Below are 20,408 nucleotides of genomic sequence, written 5' to 3'. Positions count from 1 at the left end.
TAAATATAAATGCAAAGTTAAAAATGGTTAACTTGCTTACAAATAAACCTAAATGCATTTTGGTAAATTTAATTTTGTAATTAAATTATTTTGGATTAGAATTTTTAATTATTACTTTTTATCTTATATGCATTTTTGTTTTGGTTAAATAATCAATTAACAATCAAAAAAGAAATAATAACTAAATGCATAATTATCAAAGTTACATTGACATGAAAAGTACACAGACACACATTATTAACATAGAGATTTAATTTCTCATTACAGGTGTTAGAAAATCTGCATCCCAACAAACAAGTCAAATTAATCAATGACGTCTATGAACAGGTGAGTTAAAGGTTTTATTGTCTATTTAATATTTTAGACATTGTTTTAAAGCTGTCGCCACCAGAAGATAAGATTAGTTGTTCTTGGGTTGTTTAAATTGTCGCCATAGAAAAGATGAAAGGATTCCATTTTTGTTTAATGAAAACCGTTTTTTTTTTGTTGTTGCTGGCCATCTACTAGTTGACCAATTGTGTACAAATCCCAAGAGCGATGGGAGCCTTCTATAATGCCTGAAAGTAACACAATGTTCAACGAGTGAGATCAGAGATGTGTTGCTATCCAACTCATACTCTCTGCCTATCCAAGTTATGATAACAGAACCATTGCCAGCACCCTCAAAATGTATCACTGTATTACCACGAATAACAGGGACATGCATAGGGTGATGAAAACAAAGTTTCTGGCTACAGTTATGATCTTTGGTGTGGTTTCAAGTGAGACCACATCATATCACCTCACATCTTCGAAGTTCACTCAAAAGTCAACACCAAAGTATACCTGGATGTGCTGAAGAGTATGGTGATCTTCTGGTGCAATCAGGTAGACCTTGGGTGTGGCAGCAGGACTCGGCACTGGCCCACAAATCCAAAAAGACCCAGGCTTGGCTTCAGAAGGAGTGCTACAACTTTGTACACTTCTCTCACTGGCCTCTCCTTTTCCTTCGACCTAAACCCACTGAACTACTTCTGTTTGGTCATACATCGAGAGCATCACAAACATGACTCCCCACAACACCAAAACCAGCTTGATCGCTGCCATCTGCCGAGTATTTGCCAAGCTCCTGTCAGCCCTTATGAAAAAGGCATGTTCCAAGTTCCGAACCTGTATCGAGATGGTGATTGAGGCCGAAGGTGGCTACATTGAATAAGTGTCAGCTCTACTACATAATCAGGTTACCTTAATTGATTTTTTCAATAAAAGTTTTTAACTAAAGTCGTAGTGTTGTTTTCTTTAGGGCAATAATTTTATCGTTCCACCTTGTATCATGGTTTTGTTTTGTTTTATGGCATATCAACCCGTTTCTGGTTATTTAATGCCAAATCCAATAATTTTAGAAAAATGTTTTTATACTTCAAGTTCTTTGTCTCTTTAAATATTTATGGTGTTTATTTTAATTGTTTCGTAGAGAAAAATTGTTGTTTTGTTTTTGACTTTGCTTTCTACTGATCCTCACAACAATTACTTATTTCTTGTACTAACATAACTTTTCTCTTTTGCAAATCTCATATCCTTGTTCTATTGGTAGCAATGATACTATGGTAAGCAACGGTTGGAATTTCGGGAAATATCGTCTTAAGGAGTTTAGTTTTATATAGTAATATATGGTGTTCTGTCCTTCAGCAGCTTACAGGATATATATATATATATATATATATATATATATATATATATATATCCTGTAAGCTGCTGAAACAGCGAAACAGTACTGTATGTGGATGACTATAGTGCTCCTCACCTTGAGTTGAGCATATTGAGAAGTGAAACACGAATTACCATTAGCATATAAGCGACGCTCTTTGTGTAAACAAATCGAGCGGAGGTATTTCAGACGATATCAAAAACATCGTTAAACTCACTACTCGTTCAAGCAGCCGCCAATAGCGTAATGGTTAGGAGCCTTGACTGCCGCACAAACGGTCGGGTTTCAATCCTGGCTTGAGGTAGTTGCCTGTCTAGCCGCACTGATGAGCTGTGAAACAGCGAAACAGTACTGTATGTGGATGACTATAGTGCTCCTCACCTTGAGTTGAGCATATTGAGAAGTGAAACACGAATTACCATTAGCATATAAGCGACGCTCTTTGTGTAAACAAATCGAGCGGAGGTATTTCAGACGATATCAAAAACATCGTTAAACTCACTACTCGTTCAAGCAGCCGCCAATAGCGTAATGGTTAGGAGCCTTGACTGCCGCACAAACGGTCGGGTTTCAATCCTGGCTTGAGGTAGTTGCCTGTCTAGCCGCACTGATGAGCTGTGAAACAGCGAAACAGTACTGTATGTGGATGACTATATATATATATATATATATATATATATATATATATATATATATATATACTGTTTCACTGTTTACAACTCATCAGTGTGGCTCAACAAGCAGGTGTTTCAATATTGTCATACTCTTCTGTAATATATATATATATATATATATATATATATATATATATATGTACATCTATATGTCTTTTTTTTATGACATTTTCACCCCAAGCAAGGGACATTGCCACTTTGATGTAGGGGTCTACTATCAGGGACATAAGCTACAGGGGTAATATGTGGGGAATTGGGCAGCAAGATGTCGGTTCACATTACACTTGAACTTCTGCATGTCAGTACAGTTGGGGAAGCAGCAACCCGGAAGGGAATTTCAAAGTCTAGCGGTTCTGAGGAAGAAATTACTGGAGTAGAAGGCTCTCTTACATCTAGGGATCTCAACTGTGAAAGGGGTGGGATTTTGCTGCTTGTTGGATTTGTCGGGTTTGTCGAGGGTATTTACGTTGAGGGGGTACAAGTGCTTGCTTGCAGTTCATCATAGTATTCACCATTAAAATACTTGTAGAATAGGCAGAGGGATGCTACATTTCCCTGATGGGACAGAGACTGAAGCTTAGATGACAGTCCAGGACCTAATAGGTTGGTGATTCTCTTTTGAACCTTGTCTAGGAGTGAGAGACTAGTAGCAAATGCACCAGCCCAAATATGACAACAATACTCCATACATGGGCGAATGGTGGCCTTATAGAGGTACAGGATACCTTTGCACATTAGTAGCTTTCTAGCACAGTAGAGAGAACCTACCTTTTTCGCAGCGTTTCTGGCAATGCTCTCAATATAATTTTTCCAACTCATGTTTCCTGTGAACGTTAGGCTGAGGAGTTTAAAAGATGTACTTTCAGAAAAATTGTCTTTGGCCATTGCTATTGGTGGTAGAGAAGGTTTCTTGTAGTTATTGAAGGAAACAAGTTTAGTCTTGGCAGCAGTGAATGTGACCATCCATTTTTGTCCCCATTTCACTACAGATTGGAGGTAATCCTCTAGTGTTTCTGCCATTTCTCTAGATATGTGTTTATTTGTTTTCCTGTCGTGTCGGTTATAGAGCGTGGTATCATCAGCATATATACCCATCTCACAGACAATTTTGTCTGGGAGGTCATTTATGAATATTAGGAATAATAGAGGTCCACGGCAAGAACCCTAGCGCACTCCCGCATTTATATCATATTGTTTAGATATACAACCATCAACGACAAACTGGATTTTTCTCTTATCTAAGAAGGATTTAATTATGTTAAGTATTCTTTCAGTGATACCGTATGATCTGATTTTCTTGAGAAGACATTCATGCCATACCCTGTCAAAAGCCTTAGATATATCTAGAGCTACCGCTCTACCCTCCCCTGCTTTGTCAAGTGAATGCTATATACGCTTTATCTTTATTTATATCTCTCTTTCTCTCTCTCTCTCTCTCTCTCTCTCTCTCTCTATCTATCTATCTCTCTCTCTTTTTATATATATATATATATATATATCTTTTATATATATTATAAATTTTATATATATTATATATTTTATCTTTCTTAGATTGTCTACTTATTTATTATTTTTGTATCATTACCCTTTCTGACAATGATAGTTCTGACGTTTCTAGATAATCTTACAGAAGAGCTAGCAATGCCTACAAAAATGCAATTTCTAAGGCTAAGTCTAACGTCTCTCAAAGGATTCATGACTCTATCTCATCTCAAAAGGTTGGCTTTAGTGATTTTTAGAGAATCTATAACATTATTATCTCTATATTATCCATAAACCTATTATCCATAACAATAACATTATTCATAACGATAACATATTATTCATAACAAAAACATATTGTACATAACAATAACATATTATTCATAACAATAATATATTATTCATAACAATAACATATTATTCATAACAATAACATATTGTTCATAACAATAACATATTGTTCATAACAATAACATATTATTAATAACAATAACATATTATTCATAATAATAACATATTGTTCATAACAATAACATATTATTCATAACAATAACATATTATTCATAACAATAACATATTGTTCATAACAATAACATATTATTCATAACAATAACATATTATTAATAACAATAACATATTATTCATAACAATAACATATTATTCATAAAAAGAAAATATTGTTCATAACAATAACATATTATCCATAACAATAACATTATTCATAACAATAACATATCATTCATAACAATAACATATTATTCAGAACAATAACATATTATTCATAATCATAACATATTATTCATAATCATAACATATTATTCAAAACAATAACATTTTATTCATAACAATAAAATATTATTCTTAAAGATAACATATTATTCATGATGATAACATATAATTCATAACAATAACATATTATTGATAAAAATAACATATTATTCATAAAAATAACATATAATTCATAAAAATAACATATTATTCATAACAATAACATATTATTCATAACAATAACATCTTATTCATAACAATAACATATTATTCATAACAATAAAATATTATTCTTAACGATAACATATTATTCATAACAATAAAATATTATTCTTAATGATAACATATTATTCATAATAACAAAATATTATTCTTAACGATAACATATTATTCATAACAAAAAATATTATTCTTAAAGATAACATATTCATAACAACAAAATATTATTCTTAACGATAACATATTATTCATAACAACAAAATATTATTCTTAACGATAACATAGTAATCATAATGATAACATATTATTCATAAAAATAACATCATAAAAATAACATATTAGTCATAACAATAACATATTATTCATAACAATAACATATTTTTCATAAAAATAAAACATTATTTATAACAATAATATATTATTCAAAACAATAACATATTATTCATAAGAATAACATATTATTCATAACAATAAAATATGATTCATAAAAATGACATATTATTCATAACAATAACATATAATTCATAAAAATAACATTATTCATAATAATAAAATATTATTCATAAAAATAACATATTATTCATAACAATAACATATTATTCATAACAATAACATATTATTCATAAAATAACATATTATTCATAACAATAAAATATTATTCATAAAAATAACATATTATTCATAACAATAACATATTATTCATAACAATAACACATTATTCATAACAATAACATATGATTCATAAAAATAACATTATTCATAATAATAACATATTATTCATAAAAATAACATGATTCATAAAAATAACACATTATTCATAAAAATAACATATGATTCATAAAAATAACACAATATTCATAACAATAAAATATTATTCATAACAATAACACATTATTCATTAAAATAACATATTATTCATAACAATAAAACATTATTCATTAAAATAACATATTATTCATAACAATAACACATTATTCATAACAATAACATATTATTCATTAAAGTAACATATTATTCATAACAATAACATATTATTCATAACAATAACACATTATTCATTAAAGTAACATATTATTCATAACAATAAAATATTATTCATAACAATAACACATTATTCATTAAAGTAACATATTATTCATAACAATAAAATATTATTCATAACAATAACACATTATTCATTAAAGTAACATATTATTCATAACAATAAAATATTATTCATAACAATAACACATTATTCATTAAAGTAACATATTATTCATAACAATAAAATATTATTCATAACAATAACACATTATTCATTAAAGTAACATATTATTCATAACAATAAAATATTATTCATAACAATAACACATTATTCATTAAAGTAACATATTATTCATAACAATAAAATATTATTCATAACAATAACACATTATTCATTAAAGTAACATATTATTCATAACAATAAAATATTATTCATAACAATAACACATTATTCATAACAATAACTTGGTCAACACATTATTCATTAAAGTAACATATTATTCATAACAATAACATATTATTCATAACAATAACACATTATTCATAACAATAACATATTATTCATTAAAGTAACATATTATTCATAACAATAACATATTATTCATAACAATAACATATTATTGATAACAATAACACATTATTCATTAAAGTAACATATTATTCATAACAATAACATATTATTCATAACAATAACATATCATTCATAACAATAACATATTATTCTTAACAATAGCACATTATTCATTAAAATAACATATTATTCATAACAATAACATATTATTCATAATAATAACACATTATTCATAACAATAACACATTATTCATAACAATAACATATTATTCATAACAATAACACATTATTCATAACAATAACATATTATTCATAACAATAACACATTATTCATAACAATAACATATTATTCATAACAATAACACATTGTTCATAACGATAACATATGATTCATTACAATAACATATTATTCATAACAATAACATATTATTCATAACAATAACATATTATTTATAACAATAACACATTATTCATAACAATAACATATTATTCATAACAATAACATATTATTCATAACAATAACACATTATTCATAACAATAACATATTATTCATAACAACAAAATATTATTCATAACAATAACATATTATTCATAACAATAACATATTATTTATACTGATAACATATTATTCATAACAATAACATATTATTCATAATAATAACATTATTCATAACAATTACATATTATACATAACAATAACATATTATTCATAATGATAACATATTATTCATAATGATAACATATTATTCATAACAATAAAATATTATTCATTAAAATAACATATTATTCATAATGATAACATAGTAGTCATAACTATAACATATTTTTCATAATGATAACATATTATTCATAACAATTACATATTATTCATAACAATAACATATTGTTCATAACATTTACATATTTTTCATAATGATAACATATTATTCATAACAATTACATATTATTCATAATAATAACATATTATTCATAACAATAAAATATTATTCATAATGATAACATATTATTCATAATAATAACATATTATTCATAACAATAAAATATTATTCATAATAATAACATATTATTCATAACAATAAAATATTATTCATAACAATAACATACACGCAGTCTCGTGTTTCACAGATATAATGTTCTAAGAAAGAAACTTTGTTTATGGAAGTTCTATTTGGTTTTAGACACATACACAGAAAAAGGAAGTGCAATGGTCAGAATTTTATTATTTAAGTCGGCGTTTTGACGCAAATTTGTTTATATTGGATGATTGAATGCTTTGACTCTATGGTTACAAAGAGAAAGCAGGCTCTTTCTTATATACCCCATGACATCAATGAAGGATTCTTATAATAATAGGAGATAAGTTTTAACTGAGATGATTTATCTAACTACAAGGAGATAAATTAATGCAAGGGAGATAACTCATTACATCTATCATTATGTATTCACCATGAGATTGATATTCTAATTAGTTTTATTATAATTGATTGAAGTTTAATTTCAAAGTTGTCATTCTTTGAATGTACATTTTTGTTAAAGTTTATTTTATATTTTTCTTTAGGTTGATGCCATAAAGTGGGGAGTGCATTCCTTTGGTGGATTCAGATTGGAACCAGTATGTAGCAATAAATTTTGTATTTTTGAAACAAATAAAAAGATAAAATAAAAGGGATTAAAAGAAAAAAATGTGAACATAAATGGAAGGTAGTTGTTACATGTTTTTATAATAGTGATACCAACGACTGTGGAAGTGTGCAGAGTTAATCTCTCTTTCTCTTTTTTAACATATGCGCTAGTTCTTTGAGTCACCATTATTATAGTCACAGTGAGCCTGATATGCCTCTCTCTTCTTGAAATAGACAGTAGAATTCTTGTGCGACCTAGGGGGTCAGTCAAGAAGGTGACAGTTTCAGTAAGGAAATGGGCAATTGGTATTACCAGCTTCAGAAGCTGAACCAATCGCTGTGGTGAACATTACAATCTTCAATCACAGTGCTCAAATCGGAGAAAATATCTCAGTTGATACTCTAAGAAACATTATCTATTACAATATGCTTGGCCTTCGGGACAAGATTAAAGTGTAGTATCTGTTCTTCAGATGCTGCAAACAAAGACTAGCTATGACTAGCAAAGACCATATGTGGGGGTAACCCCACATATCTGAACTTGGTCAAGGTAGGGATCACCCTACGACCACAGTTACTATCCAGCTCCCATTTCCCACCTCTCGGGAGCAGGATCCCCCTTTCCCTCCCCCTCCCTCTCTCTCCACATTAAAAAACGGCCTTGTGCCTAATTTGCTCAGTGGGGAAGCAAATAAATACCATCTGTTCTGCAGATGCTGAAAGCAAAGACCATATGTGGGGGCAACCCCACATATAAGACCTTGGTCAATGTAGGGGCGACCCTTCATACCAATTGTCACTATCCAGCTCCCCTACTCCCCGGGGAGTTAGTCCCCATTTCCCCTTCACTCCTCACATTAAAAATCGGCCTTGTGCCTAATTTGCTCGGTGGGGGAGCAAATAAATACCATCTGTTCTTCAGGTGCTGCACTTCTATTTCTTGTTCTCTTTCGGTGGAGGAGAAATCCCTCACGACTGAGACAATTTTTATTTTTGTACCTTTTCTCCACGTTAAAAAACGACCCTAGTGTCTAACTCTGTCCCGTGGGGAGGCATAGTAAATAGGTACAATATAGTCGTAGGTCAAGAGTGAATGATAAAAAACAATAACGGTAACTAACACAATTAGTTGAAAGCACATGTACACAGGATCTTTGGATTCTAGGGTATGTTCTCTAGTTAAATGAAGAGTGTCAGGGATATAAACTTTGAGCACATATACATGTTTATATGAGTCTTTACAGCAGTGTGTGAAGTACCTTGTCATATGAAAATAATTTAGTATCGAATAGTCGAAATTAGTTTCAAATAGCGCTAAGATATCTGGGTATTTTACATGGAGGAAGGATTCTACCTTGTCAAGGCTTGTTCTAAGCACTCGAATATTAATGAAGGAGATCCTCAAGAGGAGGTGATTTAGTTGTTTTGAAAAAATCAATTCAGGTAACTTGATTATGTAGTAGAGCTGACATCTATTCAATGTAGCCGCCTTTAGCCTCAGTCACCATCTCAATACAGGTGTGGAACTTGGAACATACCTTTTCCACAAGCGCCAAAGAGAGCTCGGTGAATACTTGGCAGATGGCAGCGATCAGGCTGGCTTTGGTGTTGTTGGAGATCATGTTGAAGATGTTCTCAACATATGATCAAAGTAGTCCAGCAGGTTTAGATTGGGGGGGGGCAGTGAGAAAAGGGTACAAAGTCGTGGCACTCCTGAAGCCAACCCTGGGTCTCTTTGATTTGTGGGCCGACGCCAAGTTCTACTGCCACAGCCAGGGTCTGCCAGCGGCCACCTGATTGTACCAGGGGATTATCACACTCTTCAGCACATCCAGGTACACTTTGGTGTTGATTTTCAAGCCAACTTCAAAGATGTGAGTTGGCATGATGTGGCCCTCACTTGAAACCACACCAAAGACCATAACCGTGGCTGGAAACTTCATTGAGCTGTGCCCTTATGTGCTGAACTATCTGGATTTGCATTTTGAGCATACTTCGCATTGGTTTTGTTGTCATAACCTGGGTCAGTAGAGAGCATTTCCGATTTAGTTTGTTGAACATTGTGTCACATTCAGACATGATAGAAGACTCTTATCGCTCTTGAGATTTGTACACAACTGACCAACTCATAGTCTGCAACAAAAACCGGTTTTCATAAAATGGAAATGGAATCATGTCACCTTTTCTGGAGTGGCAATTTTATCTCGTTCCACCCTGTATTATTATTATTATTATTATTATTATTATTATTATTATTATTATTATTATTGATTTGATAGAGTGGGTTTAGACAATTTAAATGTTTGTTGGATCTCAAAAACAGTATACATAAAAGTAATTTATTAGCCGGATCTATATCTATATGGTTGTGGCCTTTAAAAATCACACCAGAAATAAGCGCAACGTCTGTTTCCATGCACAATGTGATATTACAGTTGCCACAACTATTAATAGAGCAGTCATGTTTATCACTACCTAACAGGCAAGGCTTCTGTACTGTACTACAGAAAAAGCTGTCAAACATGTACCCTCAACTTATATATTATTTTAATTGGAAGTAATTATTGAGATAAGTATTATTTATATTAATTTATCTTTTGCGGACTATTATTCTCATCTTTATTAGTTGTTGTTTCATGATGTTTCGGCCAACTATTCCTCTGGCCTTCGTCAGGTGGTAACCGCGACGGATCTCAACAATTACTGCCATCCGTAGTTGTTGTCATCTCACCACTTTTGGCCAAGTAAGCCTCTAGCCGGCTTTGGGTAGGATTGAAACCGCTATCTTCAGACAATTCTCACCTAAAACTGTAGAGATTCAATGTCTCTATCCACTGCGCCATGGGCCTCGAAGGCTGGTCAAGGTTGGATTTTTTGATCTTATAAATCCACGTTTATTTATTATCAGATCTCGTACCGATTGGTATATATATTATTTTAATTGGAATTCATTATTGAGATGAGTATTATTTATATTAATTTATTTATTGCGGACTATTAAAAAATATTATAATAAAAAAGAGTAATTAAAAAAGTAGTTCAAACTTGTCACCCTAAACAGTGATAACGAAGTATCTCCACATTATTCAGACAAATAGAAAGAGATAGCAGAAGGGACAGTGGGAGTTTCCTTGTATTTGTACCTCTATGTTTGCCGAATGGATAAAGAAGGAGTACAAGGAAGGCTATAGGTAGAACCTAGCTGCTCTTTAAGCAATTGTAGATTTGCAAAACGGATATTTTGTTTCAATCTCCAGTTGTCATCCATGACTAAAGAGACTTTGCTCTTCCTCTCTCAAGAGGAAATCTAACATCCAGCTTTATTCTCATTGCATTTGTTTTCTCATATATCTATCTACTAGCCTGGGTGCCCGGCATTGCCTGGGTGTTTGGAGGTGTGTGTTGAGCAAAAAAAAAAAAAAAAAAAAGTGGTAGTAGGCAGGCAGGAAAGCAGGCAGGCTCAAACTCATGACGCAAAGGTGGAAAAGAAAGTGGAAGTGTGTGTTGGTTGAGCAAAAAAAAAAAAAAGGAAAATTGTGAGCACAAAAAAAAAACCCACACCGCAAAGGAGGAACAGAAGGTGAAAACAAAAAAACATGATTCGTTAGCTGTTGCGCCCAGCACCAAACCGGAAGTGATGTAGGTTTAAATTAAGACTAGCCAATCAAAAAGAGATGATGACTTTCGAAAATATCGGCGAAAAAAGCGACCCCTCCCTGTAGAAAAGTACCCAGTTGAGGGTAAAGGAATAAATGTTTTTAGCCAATTTCTTGATATTTATTGTCCAAAGGGTTGAGCTTCAAAATGATACTGATCTCGTGAAAATCTGTCACCTCTGTTGAAAGTTTTTTGCGAGACATACATACATACATACATACATACATTTAAACAAACAGGTGAGATTTATATTATAGGTTATATAACGAGGTGCCTTAAATAAGTTTACAGACTTTTTTCGTATGGCCACTTTTATTGTTAGTACTCACATGAAACTCTCGTCACCTTGGCAGTAATTTCCTCCAGCTGCAATGCACTTGTTATACTGTTCTAACAACTTCTGCAATGCCCCAAAGAAGTTCTCTTGTGTGAGCATGTCAATGACTCTTGTCACAGCCTCTTTCATCTCCTTGTCTCATAACGACAGCTTCTAAGGTTTTCCTTGAGCTTAGGGAATAACCAAAAGTCACATGGAGCAAGGTCTGTACTATAGGGAGGGTGCGGAACTGTCTTGATGCCCATCTTGGTTATGAAAACGTCTTTCTTTCTGATCTCTGAGCACTCTTGGGACAAACTTCGCTCAAATCTTCTGCATCTTCAGTACCTCCATAATAATTGTGTGTACAGTTCCACACTTACATCAAACTGCACACTTCTTGTCTCTATAGACACACAACGGTCCTTATCCATGAAATTCTTCATTTGGCCAATCAAATCTGGTGTTCTGACTTTCTTACTCCTCTCACACTTCTCATCATCCCTCGCAGACTCTCTGTCTTCCTTGAATCTCTTATGCCACTCAAAAACTGATGCTTGATAGTTCAAAAGCAGTCTAAAGCATTTCATACGTTTCTGTGTCATTTTTTCTAAGTTTAAAAAAGAATTTTATTGCATATCCTCCTTCAAGTCCAGATTGCATTTTTGAAATTCGCCAGCTGTAACAATCAGGCTTTGGTAGGGTATATTCTAATTCCTACTGTAGCTGTTCATTTAAACCTGAAATCATAAAAATAGGTCAGTCATCTCATAAGATATACAGCAATAACATACTGAATTTTAAAAAATCTATGACAATTTTAAATGCCTGTACAAAAAAGTCTGGAAACTTATACATTTTACAAAGTAAGGTAATACCTTACTTTGTAAAATGTATAAAAGTGCACTTTGAAGATAAATAAATTTCAAATTGAATCGTGTACCTTTATTTTTAAAGCCTATAGTAAAAAACATTTTGTTTAACAATTTTCATGCCTTGGATGAAATACTTTTATAACTTGTATTGTGTCTTTTTAAGATTATATTTTATTTAATTTATTAATTTGGATTAAAAAAAAAAATGAATGTGGTTTTGCATGTATTTATAAAAACTCTCCTACTCTCTATTTCAGTTCGTATTTCTCCTCACACCACAACTCATTTTTGCAACCCTCTCTTTGTATTATTACAGGTCTGAAAATTCTCTCTGTTTCAGTTTGTATTTCTCTTCATACCACAACTCTTTTTTGCAACTCCCTCTTTATCATACATGTCTGAATAATGAGAAAATCTGAATTTTTTTAACAAAAACTTTTTTAGATTAAATTTTTTTAAACTTCTTTCAGAATAGAAAATCTTTACAATTTGATAAGGAACATGTTTCATATAGGTTTCATTAACAAATATTCAATACATAACGAGAAAAATAGAGATGAAAATTTCAAAAGGACTGCATAACTGGTTACGCTCAATAGTAGTCATCACCAGCGAAAGTCTTTGTTATTGTTATTCTATTATTATTATTATTTAAAAGATTTTGTGTTCTGCTCTTTCACGTGAGGACTAATATATATATATATTGTGTATTTAGACAGCATGTTTTCATTCAGACAAGTATTGTTAAATAGGACGGAGTATTTTTGCTTAATGAATTTTGTTGTAATTTTTCAATTTTTTGAATTGTCGTCCTTATTTCTACCATTTTGTGAATCACATCTTTAAAACCATTTTGTGAATACATTTATTTTTGCCACGTTTTTAACGCGTTCAAAAACATATTTTTTTTTTACACACGAGACACTTCACTAGTTCAAGAAATTTAAATATAATATGAACTGAAGCATATATAATATATAAAAGCATCCAGATTTTAAACAAAATCAAAAATTGCCTGAAGAAGACTGATGAAACTCGGTTGAAAGTACTTGCAAAAAGCAACCAAAAGAAACAACAAATGGACGACTATTGAACTTTCTTGCACAGATTCGACCGAGAAATAAGTACGACAATTCAAAAAATTGCAAAATTACAAAAAAAAAAATCATTAAGCAAAAACACTCAGTGCTACTTAACAATACTTGTCTGAATGAATATATATATATATATATATATATATATATATATATATATATATAATCTTACCTATTCTTTTACCTATCTTTCAGGTTTGTGAAGATCAACTAACTCTTTTGCTTGAGCTGTTGTTGGATGTGCCATGTTCAAAATCCGTTTTGGAGCAACTCTACAAGCAATATCACATAAACAAATCAAATCCTGATGTATGAATATTTTTCTTTTATCCTTACAAACTTTTTTTTTGTTGTTTGTTTTCTGATTTTAATTTTAATTAACTTGAATTTGATTGGATGGCACTTTTTTAATCATCAAAATTTAAAGAAGTTGCATTTCCGTATAATAGAAGATACCACTCGCACAAGCAGCAGCATTTCTGTTAAGTGACAGATTGGGGAAGGAAAAAATAGAACAAAAAAGTTTCCAGATCGATTCTTTGTATACATGTGGCATTAATTTGCATATGAGGGGGATAGCGGCTATAAGAAGGACAAGGAGGTTTTTTGTTTTGTTTTTTACAAAGGAGTCGCTACTTATCAAGGCCATTTGAGGATAAGAGTAATGATTGTACAGCAGTCAATGGGAAAATGTCATAGTAATCGTTAGCAGTGCAAATTTGGTAAATTGAATTACTTAAAGGGAACAGCTCATCAAGAACTTGTTTACATTGGACTTGAAGACGACCATATTGTAGTCAGTTGGAAAGGATGAAAACAGAAGAGAGTTCCACAGGAGTGCCGTTCTAAGAATGAAGCTTTGTTCATGGACGTTTAGGTTTAGACACAGATAAAGAGTGGGGGAAATAATTGAGAGTGGTTTGAGCTAGATGAGTGTTTTTCCTGAAAGTCAGACCAGGGGGACCATAAATTGAAGCTCAAATGACCACTTGCCATGAAAATAACGATAAAGCAGAGACAGGCTCGCGACGTCACTTTAGTATTGATTGTGGTGTTAGTGAGAAGGAGTTCTGACATTTTTGTGTTTTTCATTACAAGACTAAAAAGTACTAAAAATAGATTATGTTAAAAGTCAAAGAATATACCATGGTGTCCTATTTATAGGACAGTGAGATCTAATAGGTTAAGCCTAACTAATTTAAGTGTTATGGTATGACGTTGATCTAACCTATTTTGGGTGTAGATGGACTCTTCCAAGGACTATGAATAGTTACCATGTCAGTCATAGCCACAGTATCGAACAAAGACTTTCTGTAAGTTCTGTAAATTAGAAGTGACAACGGTAATGGAAAATAGTACTCACACAAGTGACAGGATTGGAGAAGAAAAAAAGAAAAGAAAAACTTAAGTTTAAAGATGGATTCTTTATATACATGTGGTATTAATTTGAACTTATGAGGGGAATAGCAGCTATAAGAAGGACAAATTGGAGAGGATAGATAGAAGAGTTTTGGACAGCCGTGAGAGAGCATAGACGTTGAGAGTTGATGTGAATTACGTTTTAAGTAGAGTTGATACGAATTGCAGCGTTCATGAGAAAGAGCCCTGACAATTTTTTTTTTCATTTACATTTCTAAATTGTGGTGTATCTTCTAGAGTCTTATTTTCTAAAAAGAATTTTGAAAACCAATTTTGAAATAATCTTTTTATTGCTTCATCTCCCAATATTGGGCAAATATTTTAAGAAGCACTGGATGCTTTTTTTTTTTTTAATAGGAATCTCTTCAGACAAGGCATGAAGCCACTTGATGTAAGGAGCTAACAAGAATGAAAGATGATTATCACAAAGACAAGAGATGTCTAATTGGCCTTAGCCTTGAAAGCTATATGTAGAGGGGAAACAGTCAGCAGGAAAAGAGTTCCACAAGCCTTGCAGTTCTTTGAAAGAAGTTACTGGAATCGGAATCGGTATTACAACTAGCAGGCAGTTCATCGTTTCTAGTCATAAAATATGCATAAATATTTTAATACATGCAGATTTCTTATTTATTATTATAGAGCCAATTCTCTATTGATTAGTATCCAATATATAGTAAGGAGTTTGTTTTGTTTACAAGGTAGTCACCACTTACCAAGCTGTGAAGGCTACTCGAGGATAAGGGTTAATGAATGTAAGGTGGTAGTTTAGAAATCGTTAGTGGTGTAGATTGGGTATAATTTGGATTATTTAAAGGGATAGCTCAACAAGAACTTGTTTACATTGAACTTATGGCTGGGAAGTAAGCTAATGGAACAGTGTCCCACATGCAGGCAGTTCTAGGAATGAAGCTTTGTTCATTGAATCTGCGTTTAGAATTAGGCAGATAGAGAGTGGGGAAAATTGTTGATAGTGGTTGTAGTTAGACAAGGTTTTTTGTTTTTTTGAAAGTTTGCCAGGAGGGACCATAGATTGGAGCTCAGATAAGCACTTGGGAAGAGAAAAGGTTTCAAAACTGGTTTTGAACTTTATCAATGCAGGATAGGGTGCACTGAGCAGCTCTTGCCCAGATGTGGCAACAGTATTCAATTTTAGATTGTACTTTGCTCTTATACAGATAGGAAATTGCATCAGTGGTGAGATCTCAGTAGAATGATCCAACCATTTTTTCAGCAATCTTGGCAACAGATTTGCTGTATCTGTTCCATTTCAGATGAGGAGTGATGGTCAGTCCCAGAAGCTTGTCAAGACACCAGTCATCTGAGGGACGCCAGCGTTCATAGTATGAGCTTCCGATTTCTGCCCATCGACAACTAATCTTATAAGTCTATCAGAGAGAGACGATTTAATAATTGATTTCCAAAGTTTAAAAAAACGTATCTCTGCAGTACCATCCCCTAGAATTGAAACCAGAACGTTTAGCACTCCAGCCTTTGTTATTTGTTATTTATCTCTCCAGCATTGTTACCATCTGAGCTACCGACAGATGAACACAAAAGGTTAAAAATTAAACAACTTTGAACTATGAATGTTTAATTTTTGCACATGCGTAAAAGTAACAACAGGAGTAGTGTTTTATTCGACTTAGCCTGCCAAGGTCAACTGTTTTCTTTTCAATTTTGACTCCTTAGCAGCAATTTTTGCTGGCTAAAAACCAAATCTAAAATGTGCTACAGGTTCAAATACCTTATATATCAAATTTCAACTCTGTAGACCAAATATTCACAGAAGAGTTTGGTAGAGACTTTTCACACACACACTGACAAGTTCACTTTTGTATATATATATATATATATATATATATATATATATAAATTTTTCCATGTGCTAGAATGTTTTCATCTTAAATTCTACATAATTATGCAAAATGTAGAAACTGTGCATAAATAGAATTCAGTGTAATAGTGAAATGAAACCAATCATCTAATAATAATAAATGAATATATGATTAATTAACGCCTGATTTTCAAAAGAATATGAAAATTAGTTTACTTTCATATAGTCGCTCGTATATCCATGACTGAGTATATTAAGAAGTTTGTTTTAATAATTTTTAAATAGAAAAAGTAGGCTTTTAATATCAATGTCAGAGTGAGAAAAAAACTTAGTTTTATAGGTACCGTATATACTTGTGTATAAGTTGAATTTCTGGGAGACGATTTTAAGCTTATTTTTGGGGGGGCCAACTTATACGTAGGTAATGTTTTTGGAAATGTTGTTAAAGAGCGACTTGGTGCTTGATCATAACATAGAAAACACCATTTTATTTGTGCACTCGGTATATACCGGTAATTCTAGTAATTAATTGCACTCATTCCGAACCCCACTGCAGTGTGTTTGCTAGCATGTAAGCACATGCACGGTTTTTCAGTGGGAGGCTTAATAATAATAGGAGTAGCTCTCACAATGTTCCCTCTCTAAACGTGGCTATAGGCCTAAGTTCAATATGATGTATTTGGTGATATGACGTTTTTTTAGTAGGTTAGGAAATGTAGTGTTTACGATGTCATTCTCCCCTTAGTTTAATAAGTTTTAACAATTTAATGACAACTATTTAATGACAACAATTTAATGACAGCTATTTAATGAAACCATTTAATGGTACTTAACGCATGCATTCACATTATTACAGTATATCATGACTTGTGCAATGTATGCATTTACGCTATTATGGTACGTGACAATAGATAAATATTTATTGATTTTAATAGACCACACTTGTGTAAATGCAAATATTATCGCTTGCAGATGATAAGAAAATTTATAATATGTCTTACAAAAAAAAACACGAAAAAGCAAATTATCTGTGCAAGAAAGCGCCATGAGATGGACCATTTTACTTGTTTAGAATTTACAGTCGACTTATACATAGGTAATACCTAAAATGACACAATGAAGTGTGTAAATATCTCCACGGGAAAATCTGTAAAAACCTGAATATCCAATGTAATAGCAAATTTAGGGAAAGAACAGTTGGAAATAAGTCATGCACCATCCACTATGACTACGAAATTCCTACAGCGACATACCTAGAAAATATGGCTATTAAGACTGACATAGTGTTATGAGACAAGAAGGAGAATGTAGCAACCCTAGTTAGAGTAAGCATCCCTAATGATGCTGGTCTTTACAAAGCAGAGAGGAAGAAAATAAAATACCAAGTACTTACGTACAACATGAAAAGAAAATGGAATCTTAAGAAGATATCAATCATACCAGTCGTTATAGGAGCAACCGGGCTAATAAAAAAGAATTTCAAAAACTATCTGGCGAATATACCCGGTGAACCAAGTGCAAAAGAAATACAAACAATAGCACTTTTAGGGGACGGTTAGAATCTTAAAAAGATCTATCGGTTGGAGTTATTAAACTAATGGGAGAATGTTTGACATCCGATAGAATGCCCTATCCCCAGGAAAAACACAATGATAAGAAAATTAACACAAAGAGAGAGGAAAAACCTGACATAGTTATATGGAATAAGTCAGAAAGAGTTGCAACCTTGGTTGAAGTGAGTGTCCCTAATGATGGAGGTCTGAACAGAGCTGAGAGGGAGAAACAGACCAAATACCAAGGTCTCATGTATGATATAGAAAGAAACTGGAATCTTGGGGAGATATCAATAATACCAGATATTATAGGTGCCAAAGGGCTTATGAGGAAGAACCTGAAGTCCTACCTAACTAATATACCTGGTGAATCAAGTGCAAGACAATTGCACTTAAGGGAACAGCGAGGATACTAAAAAATACTCTCGGTTGGTTTCAATAAAAAGCAGGGCAATGTTGGCAGCTAGTTTGGCTGCCCCATAATCAGCATTACAATCTTCAAAGAAAGAAAATGAAAAAAAAAATCGACTTATACACAAGTATATATATATATATATATATATATATATATTATTAATTATTTTTTACTGTAGTCTGGGAATGTTCTTTATCTGTTATGAGTGTGAGTTATTCCTAGTTCTGGCGATGGACCTTGAAAAGGTGAGGACTATCCTGAACCATGTTTTGAGTTGGCCACTGCAACATTTCTTTCAGACTGGTGGCAGTGCTGGATCAATAACTTCATGGATGAAGTCACCTGGATGCACATGACCAAACCAACGAAGGCATCTGGCAAGAAGGGATTTTTGGAGGAAGTGGATCTTACAAGTGCGAATTGTACTGTTAGGGGATAAACTGTTGCCAGTGAACACAGAGGATGTAGCACAAGCAGTAATGGTTGAATACCTGCAATTTGCATAGGTCGCCTGCCAGCACAGATCAAGTCTCGCCACCATAAAGGAGAATAGTGCAGACGAGGGCCTGGTAGATTCTGGTTTTGGTGTTCAGCCTTATTTCTTTTCTCTTCAAATCCAATGTCAATAAATATTTCTAAGCAATTAAATTTTGCTTTTTCCATTGTCAGTTCTAATCGTCTCATAATAAGTTTCATCATTCAACTCTGACATTCTTCAGTTACTTTCGGAAGCGTAAAATCAGTAGCTGTGAACGAATATCTTTATCTTTGTTAGAAGGTGTTCAACTAAGCTTTAATCTTTACCTTTTCTTTGTAAGACATTCACAAAAAGTAAATAAAAAAAAATTATTCTAATCCTCTCACCAGCCGCCATCCTTGAGTGGTTTTAGCCTTGATAATTGGTGACTCCTAAATAAACAAAACAATATTCATTTTATTATTTTGACTGCAGCCTGAAAACATAATGTAGAATCTGTTCTGATGCTAAACCTAATCTATTTAGTCCTTGATTATTGAAAGAGAAGTCCTTCTAGACTAAAGCAATTTAAATTTTTGTTTCAATCAAGAGTGCCCCTTTTGAAGGAGCTGGATTTTGTCCACAATTAAAAACGCTGAACAAATAAAGAATTCATTATACAAAAAACGTTGGCAATATTTAATTATCTGACCGATTCTAACATTAACATTCTGTTATGCA

The 20,408-nt window shown here is 32.3% G+C and overlaps 1 protein-coding gene across 1 annotated transcript in view; it reads left to right on the top strand.

The window, feature by feature from the left end:
* The window catches only part of LOC145298670 (aminopeptidase O-like), a 125,831-nt gene that overhangs the window by 89,426 nt on the left and 15,997 nt on the right, over positions 1-20,408 (top strand). Inside the window, exons 12-14 of the mRNA XM_080144335.1 lie at positions 268-327; positions 7,984-8,037; positions 14,185-14,298. Coding sequence (XP_080000461.1) covers positions 268-327; positions 7,984-8,037; positions 14,185-14,298 — 228 coding nt within the window. The remainder of the gene's footprint in view (positions 1-267; positions 328-7,983; positions 8,038-14,184; positions 14,299-20,408) is intronic.

This window comes from Euprymna scolopes, chromosome 2, assembly GCF_053919585.1.
Source record: "Euprymna scolopes isolate OS-2025 chromosome 2, ASM5391958v1, whole genome shotgun sequence".
NCBI classification, from domain to species: domain Eukaryota; kingdom Metazoa; phylum Mollusca; class Cephalopoda; order Sepiida; family Sepiolidae; genus Euprymna; species Euprymna scolopes.
The sequence above is the reverse complement of the archived record's forward strand: the minus strand, read 5'-3'. Positions and strand labels throughout refer to the sequence as shown.